General features: G+C 36.5%; 1 protein-coding gene across 1 annotated transcript in view; it reads left to right on the forward strand.

The window, feature by feature from the left end:
• FER (FER tyrosine kinase) overlaps positions 1-16,187 on the forward strand; it is a 418,591-nt gene that overhangs the window by 319,242 nt on the left and 83,162 nt on the right. The window contains exon 25 of the mRNA XM_070462680.1: positions 9,672-9,795. Coding sequence (XP_070318781.1) covers positions 9,672-9,795 — 124 coding nt within the window. The remainder of the gene's footprint in view (positions 1-9,671; positions 9,796-16,187) is intronic.

Raw genomic sequence — 16,187 nt, forward strand, 5'->3', positions numbered from 1 at the left:
GAGTTTGCGCAAACGCTGGGAAATAGTGGAGGACCAGGGAGCCTGGTGTGCTGCAGTCCATGGGGTTGCGAAGAGTCGGACACGACTGAGCCACTGAGCAGCATTAGAGTGTCAGCAGTCTTATTCTGTGTGTTTACCCAAGATAGATCAAGTGAAGCCAGCGTAATCTGCTAGAAAGTCATCCATCCTAGGAAGGTTTGATACCTCCAAAATCTCTTGTCCAGTATGAGTAATCATCTTTTTTTATCATTGAATACTTATCATTGTAGAAATATGTCACACTCATCCCAGGTACTCACTTTGTATTTTTTTTAAATCCTAAGTGGTAAGCAACATAGCTTTTCTGTTCTAAGCAAAAAGGGAGATAAATTTTCCTGATACAGATATTTGAAGGTGGAAAAGACAGTGTTAGCTCACATAAAAGCATTTCTCTTAGTATTTTTGAAGAAATAATTTAGACATGATATCCTAGCACACAAATAGCACCCTTACTTGAAACCTGAAGTTAAATGAGAAATAAAGTTCTTATTTCATTTTTTTAAAAAAAAAAAAACTCTTTACATATTTGAAAGCAACTTTGATATCACCTCGGGTCACAAAGAGTCAGACATGACTGAGTGACTTTCACGTCACTTTTTTGATATCACCTCAGAATCTTTTTGTCAGATTATTAGAACAAGTTCAGTTCACTTTTTTGTGCTACATGTAGCATGTTCTTTTTGTCTTCATCCATATTTTTGCTAAAAATTTTGAAACAAGAGGATTAAGCATAGAATTCCAAGTCATACTTGATCACTTCCTAAAAAATTTCCATCACATCTTAAATCTAGATTCCATGGGTATCATTGTTCAGCCTACAAATCCATTTAGCTATAATTCTGTCTAGTTCACTTCATTTCAGCCTAGTGATTATAATGATGAGTTAAATGGCTTGCTAAAATATTGTTGCATTATATTTATGACCTTCCTTGGATCTACTTTTTTATAGTATTAGAAATCTAGTAATCTTATTATTTAAGTATATTACAAGATACTCTTGCATTGATCTCTTGCATTCCTACTCACCTTAGTGGGTATGCCAAGAATACAAGGCCCTGACTGATCTTTGCCTGGGCCATTTCTCAGGGGTGTGTTTGTAGCGAACAGCTTCTAGGGATAAGGTAATGTCTCCCTCTCAGACAAAGAGCAGTCTTGCTTTATTGTTGTTAACTGTTCAATCACTAAGTCATGTCTGACTGTGAGCCCATGGACTGCAGCACATCACGTTCCTCTGTCCTTCATTATCTCCTGGAGTTTGCTTAAATTCATATCTGTTGAATCGGTGATGCTATCTTAACTATCTCATCCTCCATTGTCCCCTTCTCCTCCTGCCTTTGATATTTTATCATCTGTGTGCGTGCTAAGTCATTTTAGTCGTGTCCGACTCTTTGTGACCTCTTGGACTGTAGCTTGCCCATCTCCTATGTCCTTGGGATTCTCTAGGCAAGAATGAGTAAGTTGCCATTTCGTACTTCAGGGGTTTCTCCTGACCCAGGGATCAAACCTGCATCTCTTACATCACCTGCATTGGCAGGCAGGTTCTTTACCACTTGCGCCACCTGTGAACCCCCAAATACCATTTGTTGTTGTTCAGTCACTAAGTCGTGTCTGACTCTTTGTGACCCCATGGACTGCAGCACGCCAGGCTTCCCTGTCCTTCACTATCTCTGAGTTTGCTCAAACTCATGTCCATTGAGTCGGTGATGCCATCCAACCATCTCATCCTCTGCTGCCCCCTTTTCCTCCTGCCCTTAGTCTTTCCCATCCTCAAGGTCTTTGCCAATGAGTCAGCTGTTTGTATCTGGTGGTCAGAGTATTGGAGCTTCAGCATCAGCATCAGTCCTTTCGATGAATAATCAGAGTTGATTTCCTTTGGAATTGACTGGTTTAATCTTCCTTGCAGTCCAAAGGACTCTCAGGAGTCCTCTAACACCACAGTTCAAGAGCATCAATTCTTTGGCGCTCAGCTTTCCTTATAGCCCACCTCTCACATCCATACATGATTACTGGGAAATTCATAGCTTTGACTACACAGACCTTTGTCGGCAAAGGGATGTCTCTGGTTTTTAATATGCTGTCTAGGTTTGCATAGCTTTTCTTCCAAAGAACAAGCATTTTTAAATTTCATGGCTACAGTCACCATCTACAGTGATTTTTTGTAGTCCAAGTAAAGAAGATCTGTCACTGTTTCCATTGTTTCCCCATCTATTGGCCTTGACGTGATGGGACCAGATGCCATGATCTTCATTTTTTGAATGTTGAGTTTTAAGCCAGCTTTTGCACTCTCCTCTTTCAACCTCATCAAGAGTCTTTTAGTTACTCTTTGGTTTCTGCCATTAGGGTGGTGTCATCTTCATATCTGAGATGGTTGATATTTCTCCAGGCAGTCTTGGTTCCAGCTGGTGATTCATCCCGCCTGTCATTTCCTATGATGTACTGTGTAGGCTTGTTTACCACATGCTAAAAAATAGCAGCTTTTTGAAACTCATCATTCCTCTCCCAATACACATCTTACTTGGTGTTCAAGGGTCCATATATGCTTAACCCACAACAGCCCCCTGCTGTGCTGTGACTGCTAAAGTTATTTATCTCTGACCCATGAAAACATAACAGTTTCACTTATTAGTTTATATATAGGGTGAAATCCTAGATCAAACAAAATACAACACATACAGAAGAGTGCACCAATTGTAGGTATAGATTATCAAAAGTATGCATACCCATGGTTACCATTTTCTGGACTTATAACATAGTATTACACTTAAAATTAAGAGGATAAATTTATAAGTGTTTTTACCACAACTTTAAAAAGTGAAAAAAGATGCACCTGTTTTTTGTAATTTTTTTACTCAATACTGACATTCCAAACTCTTTGCTGCACTGTGTTTTTTAAAAGTGTGAAGTAATACTTTTTAATTAATTTTGATAGTTTCACAGTTTGTAAATGTGTTTATGATTGAAACTTTTGCATAAATTCTGACCATATCCAACAGAAATGCATAAACATGAAGATATAAACATGTTTCTAATTACTTTAGAGAATAAGATTATATAATAGTTTTTTATAAAGTAGTCACTGATTTTATTGCTTTCGGGGACTTAATGTCTCTAAAATATCTAGCCTATGATAAGCTCAATTTCTAAAAATATTGTTAGCTTTTATAAACATTTTTTTCCCTTATGAAATTTAAATGTACTTTTGAGTTGATCTTTTTATCCCACATCTCTTTAAAAATCTAAGGAAACTTGAATTGATGCCTCTTTCTTTTTTCTCTGCAGGTTTTCCTGTAGTAGACAGATACATCAAAATAAGCATTCCTTTGAATTTTTTATTTAGAAAAAAATGCCTTTGTAGCATCTAAGTATTTAAAGAGTATTCCAGGAGCCAACCTCTTTATACACCTGATCATCCTGTCCATTCTTATCTTTATATCAAAGGCAGCTTTCAGGGGCATAACAGGCCACAAAATAGAAAAGTAGGTTGTTTGGCATGAAAGCAGGGAGAGACAGTGGAATTTCTTTGTCTTGGTGGCAGATGGTGGGTTGTGGATGGGAGGATACCAAGGGTTTATGACCTCACTCTTCAAATGTTTTTTCTGTGTAAATACGTGTGTCAGCCTTAGCACTTAAAATTAATTGGTGAATTTACCCTTCCAGCTTCCTCCTTGAATATTAAAAAATGGCACTACTGAGCCCTCATGCAAAAAAGAGAACACAGTGATAGTGAAATCTTGGTTGAAAGTAACCCAGGCAGTCATGAGAACCTTTAAATGAGAGGGACTCTAGCTGTATGCAATACTGAATAATACCTTAAAACAAGAGCCAGCGAGCCTTTTCTGTAAAGGACCAAGTAGTAAGATGTTTAGGCATTGAGGGCTGTCCAGTCTCTGGCCATCCTCAGCTCCACCATCAAAGCTCGAAAGCATCTGTAGACAGCGTGTAAAGGGATGAGTGTGGTGGTTTTCCAATAAAACTTTATTTACAAAAGCAGGCACGGGCTGATTTTGGCCTCTTCAGGCCATAGTTTGCAGGCATATGCCTTAGAGTTTCAGTTATAAGATATCACCAAAATTACCACCTTAAAAGTAAAAATCAAGTGAGTTCAGCTCTCTCGTCCACAATGTAATAAAGCTGATTATCTCCAGAGTGCTTTTTGGAAGCCGACGTTCTGAAGCTCTGTGAAACCTGACTCTGCATCTGTCCTGGCAGGTCACATGTCTAGCAAGATTACAGCTGGTGCCCCTTGAACCGGCAAGTTAAAAGTACTGTGAAATGCACTCTTTTCTTTCAGAGAACTGTTTTCACGACCATTAGAGCGTTATGTTCTTAGAGATCATCTGCAAAGGAGAAATGCCAAAGGCCCCAGTACCCTGCAGTGCTGGCAGAGCGTGGCTATTGAGGAAGCTCATCTGAAAAGATGAATGTCACGCGTTAATCTAAACTGGGAAAACCACACTCTCAGCGCTGCCTTTGGCTCCGCTGAACTGCACAGGGAGCAGGCTCTTCAGCAGGTGCTGCTCTAGAGAGAAGAGCGTGGCATCAGGAAAGCCAGTGTCCTTGGAGTCACTTTCAGCTTTTCAGGATTGCGTGTTTCTCATCTTCCCTTACGGACTGACCCATGTCCAGCTTATTACCGAGTCTTTTCAGATCTAGTGCTGTGGTCTGTGTGTGTGAGAGTTATTGGAAGAAGCCCTCATCACCTCGGTCAACAGCACATTCTCCTGTCTAATCTCTCTTTCCATGAAAGCTGCCTTTCCTCCATGTACCCTGCATGTAGCAGTCGGTATCAGCGGCTTCACTGTCTTCAGCGATGATTTCTTCGTGTTTTGACTTACCTCCTGTTACACAAAATCTATGCTGTGTCTCAAAGAGCACAGATTAAGTCAGCACTCATTGTTATGATTGTCATATAAATTTGTACCCTCCTGAGTTTTGATGGGCTGGCCCACCTCCAGAAGTCTAATTAAAGAGAAGAAAAGACCAAAAGTTTATTCTTTAATAACAACTCTGAACAATGACGTAAATGGATCCTCCATAATAACTCTCTATAATTTAATACTTGCTTTGATTATGAACCTATTTTAAATGTGTATGTGAACACAACGAAACCAAACTTCTCTGGAGTAAATTGATATCCTAAGAAACAAGGGTAATGAATTATGCATTTTATATATCACTAGGGACTGGTATCTTAATTTAATAACCTTTAAATTTATTTGAAGATAAATTAAGATCTCTACTTGATTCAGTGACAGAAAGTCATTAGTGGTATAGCCTTGATGATCCCTTTTCCCTAATGACAAATTGATAAATTAGTATTCTTGTTTACATAATAATCTCTACGAGTTTGTTTAATATGATCAGTTCCTCAGATTCCCATTAATACTGAAAGAACAGGTAGGATCAGATTTTCATAGCAGAGTAAGAAACCTTTGAGAAAGGGCTGTTAAGAATAAAACAGTCTTCTATTCTCTTACTAAATGTTGGCTGTAAACAAAGTAAAGCACTTCATTTATTATTTCCTGCTTGTTCTAGACATTTAATATATCCATATATAGTATCTTTTTAATTCTCAGTATCTTCTAATACAGTTATTATTTTATCCATAAAGAATCGTTGAGTGGCTAGTATGGGAGTTATGTCCAAAAAAATTATAGAGCTTTAATTTGTTCACTCAATTCAAAAATCTAGAAGAAAGTCATTCTTGAGGCAGCATTTGATCTGGTGGCTCAAAGATGCCACCAGAAGCTGTTCTCTTTCCCTCACTCTTCTGCTGTCCACGTGACAGCTCCATCCCGAGACTGCCAGTCTGTGTGGTGCTACATGCTGTCCTGTATACTTCCACTTGCCAAGAAGCTCCTTTCATGGCACTTCTCTTACAAAGCTGCTTCCATTCATCCTTGAAAAGTTACCTCCTGTGTCTCAGTGGCCTGAATTAAGCAGTGTACCTACCCCTGAGTCTGGCTTCCTGGTGGTTCGGACGGTAAAGAATTCACCTGCAATATGGGAGACCTGGGTTCGATCCTTGGGTTGGGAAGATCCCCTGGAGGAGGAAATGGCAAGCCGCTCCAGTATTCTTGCCTGGAGAATCCCATGGACAGAGGAGCCTGGCGGGCTACCGTCCTTGAGGTCCCGGAGTCGGACACGACTGAGCCACGAAGCGCACATCCCTGAACCAGTCACTTGGGAATGGGACTCCACTGATCCTGGGCTAAGCAAATCTAGAATCTCCTTCAGTGCTGAGACAAGATAAATACTCTCCAAAATGGGAGAAAGGCAGTGAGGTGAGTGAGGAAAACTGATGTTGTGTGACAGCCAGTCCTTGCAGCAACTGTTCTGGTTTTATATGCAGAATAACTTCAACAAAAATAGTAAGTTACGCTAGTGTTTATTGTGTGTACCATATGCTAGGTAGACATTTGCTTCGTGGTTTAGATACACTTTAGTCATCAGAACCACCTTGAGAAATAAAAGGAATTAATCCTTATGTTGTAAGGAAGGTTAGAGATATTGAACAGTTTACCCCAGGTTACATAGCTAATCACACCTAGATTGGTGTGGCCTAATTATCCACACTCTTTTCACCATGTGATGCTGTATCATTATTAAACTAGGTGTTCTTTATAAAAACATTCTAAGAGTTGTCTTAGAAATTCAATCACTGAAGAAATCTAGAAAATAATCCGTCCTGTCTTGGCTTAGTATGCTGTATATCCATACAAAAATAAGCCTTGGTAAGGCAGAGTTACACAAGAGGAGTTATTATCTCGTTTTTCACATTTTTGAGCACCACTGTCTTACTGCAGGTGGTCAGGTGGGGTACTCTAGGCTACATGCATACACACGTATGCAAGCATGCATGCACATGTGCTGCGTATATGATTACTGGAAAGATCGCACATTCTAAGAGGTGCTTTCAAGTGGCACAGTGAAAATGACAGAAGATCCGCCAGGCAAGAATACTGGAGGGGGTTGCCGTGCACTCCTCCAGGGGATCTCCCCGACCCGGGGACCGGACCTGCGTCTCTCACGCTCTTGCGTTGGCAGACAGTTCTTTACTGCTGGCACCGCCTGGGAAGCCTCTGCTGCTCTAGTCTCGTCTATTGAGAATTGCTTCTCTGCACAGTATTTTTTAAAATGATGCGGTTTGTAAGGCAGTGGTGTTACAGAGGCATCTTATCAAGGTGAGCTCAGAGTCTTAAATGTCCTAGGTCTTATTTTGGAATCTACAGAACTTTACAGCCTCTGTCAGGTGCCATTGATCAGAGAGTCAGTGGTGTTTTTAGCAAAAGTACTTGAAAAACGTAGCTCCAGCCATTGGAGAGGAGCTGAGGAGGAAATGACAGAAATTAATAAAAAATTTCCTATGTAGGTTGTCTCCATGGGCAGCTTATAAGCTACATGGGGGAGATTTCTTTACATTATTTACTCATTCATCCAAGAATGCTTATTGAATTACTGTGACATGCTAGACATCCTGTGGTGTTTGCTGAAATTAGCCGGCTGACTAGAGGTGCAGTTCTCTTCACTGGGTTTATAGGTTGAGGAGGCTTATGTGAAAGTCTAAATTTAAAAAGAGCAGGAGGCAGAAGGAAAAGTGCTGAATGTGAGCTAATTTTGGAAAGAAGAAATATTAGGATTCCACAGAGCACAGAGGTTGTGTCATATGCTGCTTTAATCAAATTCCAGGAAAGATTTTTTTCATTTGAAAGTTCTTCCACAGCTTAAACAAAATGCTGTGTGGTTTCAAAATTAGAAGGGTTCACTTCTTCTAAACTAGGCCAGTGTATCAATAAATGTATCTTACAGTATATGAGAATATTGGTCCAGGAAGTAACTTGAACTAAATATTGATTTCATGTCCATTTTAATAGACATTTTTTGCCTATTAAAGTTGAAGAATTAGTGGTTAATTTTGCTATTTACTGTTGCGTTTAGGTTTTGTTTTTTTTTTTTTTTTTTTTTTTTTTAAGAAAAAGTCAAGTTTGATAGAAGCTATTTCAATAATGTTCTTGGTAATAAGTTTGATATTCTCTTTGGAAGAACAGAAGAAAATAAATGATCTGACACCATTAAAATTACTTTTGAAACATATAGCTTATTGATTTTGTAAATAGTCCACCTAAATTTGTGTAATGCTTGATTTATTAATAGGGGAAAGAGATTAGAAAAAAAACTTTCTAAGGAGAGTTAGGCCTGTGTTTGTTTTCTTGAGAGTCTCATTAAAGAAAAAGCCATTTAATCTTTACCTCTAGAGTTTTTCTATTTAAGGAGGCTAGATCCCTGGTGAAGAGTATCAGAAACATCAGGAAATGACAATTAAAATACTAATCCTTCTTGCAAAACTCTGGCTTAATATCTGAGGTTCTAATAGAGAAAGTAGGAATGACTGTTTTTAGAGAGTGTTCATTCAATGTATTTTGACTAGGTTTTGTTTCACTTTAATAATGCAGTACATTATAATGTACATTAGCAAGGAAAAGTAGTCAAGCTTTAATCTTTAATGCCACGCTGTTAGTGACTGTGGTCTAAGGCTGCCCTGTTTAGTCTGGTAGTCACTGACCATATGTAGCTCCTGAGCTCTTGAGTTCTGAAATGTGTGCTTCTAAAAACTGAACTTTGAATTTCACTTAATTTTGAATGATTTAGATTTAAAATTTAATTTCCAGTTAAATTAACTATGATTCAGTTATTGGAAAAATTTAAGTATAATATTTTTGGAACAACCTAGGTATGTGAATCTACATTTTTTAACCATGAATTTGATGAAATCTAAATACAGATCAAATATTTCTGATGGAAATTTGCATCTCAACTGAGATGGCCCATAAATATAAAATATACAACTTGTTTTAAGGAGATAAGATGATAAAATGTGAAATATTTCCACCATAATTTTATAATAGTGCATGTTGATTTAATAATATTTTATACATAATGGGGCTAAAGAAAATATGTATTAGTCACTTTCACCTTTTCATTGTTGTAACTTTTTAAAATGTGGCTACCACTATATTTGAAATTACTAAGTGGCTTGCATTACACTTCTTTTGGAACATGCTGGTTTGAGGAGTTTCTCTCAGATATCCCTGGAATCCATTTGATGCATGAAAATGAAATCTGGCTCAGCAGCTTTATCAAACTCATAGCCTTTTTTTTTCCTGTCCTACTATATTTGTCTTGGTGTTAGTAATCTCAATTTTTTAGGCAATCACTGAATCTGGTAACTAATTGAGTATCATTTACTTTTTTATTTAATTCATAATAATTATAATCTTTTATCTGGTATTAGAGACAAAAAGATTTCTTAGAAAATTTTAGCTAGGCAGATTGGTGAGAAATGATGACCAAGGAAAAAGTATGACTGAATATTATTACAGTGTGAGGCCCTTGAAGTACTTAAACTGCATCTCAGAAAATTCATAGTGTCTGCTTTCTAATAAGATGTGTTCTTTTTCTTTTCTTTTACCCGCCTCTTAAATGAGCAGAAAGTGTGGTTGAATGTGTAGTGTTTTCTGTCTGGAAGGTGTATCTAATAGGTGAGATGTGTAATATCTAATAGGTGTAATATGTAGTATCTAATAGGTGTGAATGTGACTCTCATCATGATCTCTTGCTGTTGATCCTTCCAGGAGGTGATTTCCTCACGTTCCTGAGAAAGAGGAAGGACGATATAAAACTCAAACAGTTAGTGAAATTTTCATTAGATGTTGCTTCTGGTATGTCCTATCTCGAGAGTAAAAACTGTATACACAGGTAAGGAGAATATTTTTAAAACATTTCCAGTTCTGTATATAGGCTATTAGAAAACTGATGTATTTGCTATCATGAAGCAATGAATTTTCTTTCACAACATGTATTTCTTGTTGGTTTTCATATTTTGAGTGAAAGCATTCTTTGACATCTTAGAGAAACACTTGTTTTCTATCTTCCTGAGGTAAGTCCTTATTATACAATTATTTACTAATTAAAAATTTATTATAATCATGAATAGCATCGTGATAAGATGTGCCTCAAGTTAATTATATAAGCAACTATAATCTTATCAAATAATATTGTTTAATGTGTTATTCCCCTTTTTTAAAGAAATTACTTATAAAGTTATAGAAAATCTTAATAGTAAAATAATTCATGACTGTGTACGTGGCCAAGGGTAAAAATATTTTAGCACACTAGTATTTCAAAGGAGATTTTAGCAAATTTGCTTTGATTATATTAAGACCAGCAACTTGGTCTTAATTCTTTATAGATTGTGGTTTTAGTTGCTTACAGCTGAAAGGTTTGTTTTTTTGTTTTTTTGTTTTTTTTTCGCTAAATGTGAATAAAAATTAAGATCTCTTGCAGGATTCATGTCTGAGCCTAAATATGACTGTGTATATACATGAAATAAGGTTTAGGATTCGATGCAGTTTTTATCTGCTGGAAGCAGGACATGATACGTTTAACTTGGGGAGAGTTCATTGTCAGATGAAACCATTATGTACATTAAGGTGGTTGGTTATTGAGATGTATTTTTCCCTCATGTGTTTCACCATGTAGTCTTTGACCTAATATTCTGGTGAAGTTGTACAATGTAGAACTGCAGCAGAACAAAGTTATATTCACCTAAAATATACATTTATTTGATCTCAATGAACAATTTTGACTTAATGCCCCCCCCAATTTTGCTTAGTATTCAGTTTTATTCTGAAACTAAAATTATAGCTTATGTTTCAAATATGGTTCAACAATCACATGAGTTAAAATGCATTTCAATGGGAATATTCAGTTGAGTTCAGTCACTCAGTCATGTCCGACTCTTTGCAACCCCATGGACTGCAGCACGCCAGGCCTCCTTGTCCATCACCAACTCCCGGACTTTACTCAAACTCATGTCTATTGAGTCTGTGATGCCATCCAACTCTCTCATAGGGATATTATATTTCTAGAAATTAAGACAGCGTAAACTAAGCCACTATCATATTCCTGTTTTACTTTCTATGAATAGTGACTGTCTTTACTTTCAATAAATGTAGATCAAATCACAATGTAATAGATATTTGAAAAGACTTTAAAAAATTGGTTTTGGAAAAACAAAAGATTTGGAAAAACCAAAAAAATTAAAAAATTGGTTTTGGAAAAGGATTGTATAATCATTTTGTTACTTTATGTTAAAAGTAACAGGAAAGGATTGCCCTTTATTTAGAGAAAGCCTGTAATTTTGATTGCTCAGGTGTTAGTTACTTTGGGCATCAAATGCTCTACTGTAGTTTTTCTTCTGTCTCAGATTTTTTTTAAACTGCTAGACTATCTATGACTTTAAACCATAATAAATACCCATTCTTGAAACTGTTGTATTGTCAGTTACTAATAACACTCTTTAATTGCTGGTGTGTTGTGGTTGAGGGAACTGCTGATTCAATTTCTTGCTGCTTTTTAGTGATGGCTTTTTTTGCAGATGGATGACTGTATTTTTTTTAAGTGCTTCTATCATCAGAATTGAAACCATTCTAAATTGCTGATAATTCTAACTTATCCCACTTAAAAAATCATGACATTATCTGCTATAATTTTTATTTTCTCCTTTTGCTTAAAAGTGTTCATGCGTTTACAAATTTTTAAAGTCAGCCCATGCATGAACACGTGCCTGAGAAGACTGCACATAGTGCTGCGCCGTTTGCCTGTGAGGAAGGCGCCTAACTGAGCATGCTGAACGGTGGTGCTGAGAGCAGGCTTGACAGATAGGTCTCAGCGACTGGTCGCAGCTGTCTGTGTGGTTCATCGAGAAGGATTCCAGGGTCAGTGACGGAGCCCAGTGATTGATTAGTCACATCTGTTAGGGTGCTCACAAGCATTAACACAGAACCCCCAGATTTGTCATCTGTCACATAGAATGTCTTTGTCTTTAGTTTCATAAATATTTTGGATATGATATTTTACTAGCTGTATTATGGCAACATGTAATATTTTTCTGTACTCACTTTCACTGATAACCTAAACTATCTACTATTTTTCTCTTGTTAATCATGATTATTGGATGACTTTTATAATATCTGTAGCCAGTGGTCATTTGTTCCTCTTCACACTTATGTAAATGATCTTTTGGATGAATTCAGTATTTTTTTTTTCATTTTAGTATCTCACCAATACATGGTGCTACATTGAGAAAGTAAATCGTTCTTCTACTGAATTTTTCATGGAAGTGACTTGTGCTATAGAACTGTGTTCTCTGTGTCTAATTCTGTGGTAGCAGTCGTAATTGTGGAGGTTTAATTGATTTACATTTAATAGATATACTCAAGACATGCATTTTCTTCTCCTAAGAAATAAAACATATATATATATATATATACATTTATGTAGTATATAGCATAAATATATAAATACAACATATATAGTATATACTACAGTGAAGAGTATTTTTCCTCATTGGAGAAATTTTAGTGAGGTATTTCAAAATTCAATTAAAATTCCTAAAGTGTAATTGAAAGTTTCCTTTCAGTTTTTCAGTAAATAAAGACACCAAGTTCCATTCCTAACATCCCCAAATATATACAATACGTGTCAATGACTTCTACAGTGTTTGTCCTACAGATCAAAGCAAAATATTAAATATGCTCTAAATTTTATATGAAATTGTAAATTCATAACTGTTCACTGATTAGAGGTCACTGGAATTCAGAACCTGAAAATAGTTTTAGTTGTGTCTCCCCAAAATCGTATCTTTACTTTGGTGGGGGTGCATTTCTTTACTTTAGCTTTGTTTTGTTTTGATTACCATGAGAAGAGCAGACAGTGTTTCATTATAGATAAAAAAGTATGACCTATAAAATGGGGACAAGTAATTGTGTAAAGAAGTGGCCTGCTTTGGGAAAATGTTCTTGTAATTTCCATTTCACTTCCAGAAGCGTTCTCTTGACACACGAAGTTTCTAATTGAAACCATTTCTGTTTATAGTTAGAGTGTTGGATATTTCGTGTTTCAGTTCAGGTGAAATCAACCCCATTTACTTTATAATTATTCAGTGCTTACTTGACTTCAATGTGACTTTTTTTTTTCTTCCTTTTATGTCATACATATATTTGAAGTACACTGACAAACTTTGAGAGGGGATGTTACTTACAATGGCATTAGATTGCTAGGTGTCACTCTATAAAAGTATTAAACCTGATTATTATTAATGTTAAGTGGGTTGAGGGTTGACCTTATACTAGATTTAAATGGTAATGGCATTTATGGTTTTATTGCTGATGAGTTCTACTGCAAGATTTATTTTTATTTGGGTTTATTTTTAAGAACTGATTTTGTGCTGTGTTCTTTGTCAGTGAAAAGTAAAGGAGGATAAACTCTTGAATGCCATGTATTTGAGTAGAAGACCATACTCTGCTGGGAGTGTTGGAAGCGTTTCTTAATTTCATGATACTGTATGTCATTGTCAATGCCAGAAAAGACCTTTTGGGAGGCATGCTACAGAATATGATTTCTTTTTCCATTTTAAATCTTACACTGATTCCTCTTCATTTTCAATTACTCTACCACAATGATGTTTTTTGTTATGAAGTAAGATTAGCAACTCTACAAATTAAAGTATATAAGATTACAAATATTTTATTGTTTAGTAGCGGTTTTGCTTGTGCATTGAGAAAAGTGATGTTTCCGGTACTTCATAAACATGGATGGTAGCCTATTCTGTACCAGGGTGATAACAACATGGGAATCATGGTCCCTGCCTTCAGATGGACGTAACAGAAAATAATGCGATGAGATACTCAGTGTAGTGACAACATGCACAAAATACCATAGGAGTAATATCAAGAATGTCTCATATGATGTGTCATTGTGGGAGCTATGGTGGGGAGTAATTGGAAGGTTTTGTGGAGGATATTGTTTGATACTTGATGGGTTTATCACTGAATGCAAGGGGAAAGAATATTCTTGCTGCAAGAAAGTTGACAACAGAGTTTTGTATTTCATGAGAAGGCATGATTTAATCCTGCAGTACAGAGAGTTTGATACCAAAATGGGAAGTCCAGGCAGCATTGGGGTGAGCCAGATAAGCAGGGCCTTTCTTACCCAGGGCCGTGTGATGCCATTTAATTTGGCTAAACCTGGGAATGTCTAGGCCTGTGTTCAGATGATTTTAAGATGGTTAAAAGTCTCTGGTTTTTAACTGAAAACGGAAAGTAATTTCAACAAAATTTACAAAACCTTGAAAAACATAATCTTGTGAAAAGGTGTGAGTATGAGACCAATTTTATTTGTAAGTTTCAATGGGCAGACAAAATAAGGAAAGCTAAGACTGCCAGAAAGGAACATACTATATTTCTCTTAAATATGTTCCAGAAGAAGATTATTTCATCTAATGATTTCTGATAGGGTAGGCATGTATACTTTTTAAGACAAACGTAAGATGTCACTTCTTTTTGGTTTTTCTGATTTCATATTTTACAAAGATTTGGTATGACAGTGATCATTTATGTTTTTCCCTTTCTTGAGAGTTTTTCTTTATGTTTTTAAATACAACTGATTACCTAATATCTGAGTTCTTCCTAAGGTTTTAATGTATTGGAAAAGCATTCTTGTGTATAATACATCTTCATATTTTCTTTAATGTCTTCTATGTCTCATGATCTGCCATATATTTAATAAGGACAATCTTAAGATCACTTTACAGATTAAGGAATTGAGGCCCAGAAAGATTAAGCAAAGGCCACCTAGAGAATTAGTGGTAGGGCCACTGTTAGGTCTTAGATGTGTAACTACATTCTGACACATTCCTATTCCAGTGTTCTGTCTCAATCAGGTATTTGCAGTCCTAACAGCTGACATTTATTGATTACTGAATACTAAGTATTATGCTAATCAAGTGCTTTAGATGCAATATATGGAACATAAACTTCAGGAAGGCAGTAATTTTCAGCTGTATTATTTGCTCTTGAATTCCAAAAGGCTAGAACAGTGCTTGGCACTTAAAGGAGAACGAGTGCATCCTGAAGGCAACAGTAGGTACTGCGTTGGGCCCGTTGTAACATGAGGAGAAGTGTGGTTAGGAAGGTTGAGTATCTTGCCTAAGATCATATGAGGAGAACGTGGTGGACCCAGGATGTGGACCGCAGGAGCTGGGTTTGAGAGCCCCCACTCTGAATCACTGCACTGGACTCGCCTGCTCTGCACAAGCCGTGGATCTTCTGACCAGTCAGGAAATTCAGGGCAGAAGGTGGTGTTTGGTGTGATGGCTCAGCTTATGATCAACATCTGGTTTCTTTATGATCACGAGTGAAAACAGAAGAGGATGCTGAAGCCTGTGAAACATAATTTTAGAAAGACATAACAAGATTTTTCTGTTGTTTTTTAATGAACAGTTGCTGAAATGCAGCAGTATTTTGTTATTGCTTCTCCATTTAATTAGAGCTTGAAAATTTGTTTTTTTCGTTTTTATACACTATTGTTTAGATACCCCCTTCTGCTTTATCTGTTAATTAAAAACACAAGATTAGCATAGAAATGTGATAATCTCAGTTGACTAAGCATTTATGACTGATTTTTTTGTTCTAACATCTGATTACAATTTTGAATATATTAAGCCGTACTTTTATTTTTAGCTTCTAAAACCATTTTGCTATAGTACAAAGAGGAATGCTCAGTAATTTTAAATGTCTCAAAAATATATAGTCCTCTCTACTTTAACCTTGTTTTAAAAAATCTAGTGTGGCTTGGTATTTGCAAGAACACCTTTCTAAAAATTACTTATCCTGCTACTTTATTCAGTGTCAGAATTTCCTGTTGCTAGTTTCATTCATTTTCATTAAGGGATTTTTTTACCTTAAGTCACATGTATGTTTCCAGGAATGAAAAAGACCTTCTCTTATACTGGAATCAATTAACAAATTGGCTTGAGTTAATGTACCAGAGTATCCATCTGCCTTCTTGAAAAACAGAAATGGGGGATTTGGGATAGCAGGTCACAGGAAGAATGAGTTTTGATTTATGGTTACTAGTAGGAAAGATGTACAATATGTAGGATACTATTCAGGAATTCTGCTCAATCCAATAAACAGAATAAAGTCCTTGAGAGGAAACAGAGGAGTACATGAGTGGTTTCCTGGTTTAGTGAGGGCCAGCCTTGTCTTGTGTTACATAGAAATGGTAGAGGGAAATTGGCCTACATC

Source organism: Odocoileus virginianus, unplaced genomic scaffold, assembly GCF_023699985.2.
Source record: "Odocoileus virginianus isolate 20LAN1187 ecotype Illinois unplaced genomic scaffold, Ovbor_1.2 Unplaced_Scaffold_8, whole genome shotgun sequence".
NCBI lineage: Eukaryota > Metazoa > Chordata > Mammalia > Artiodactyla > Cervidae > Odocoileus > Odocoileus virginianus.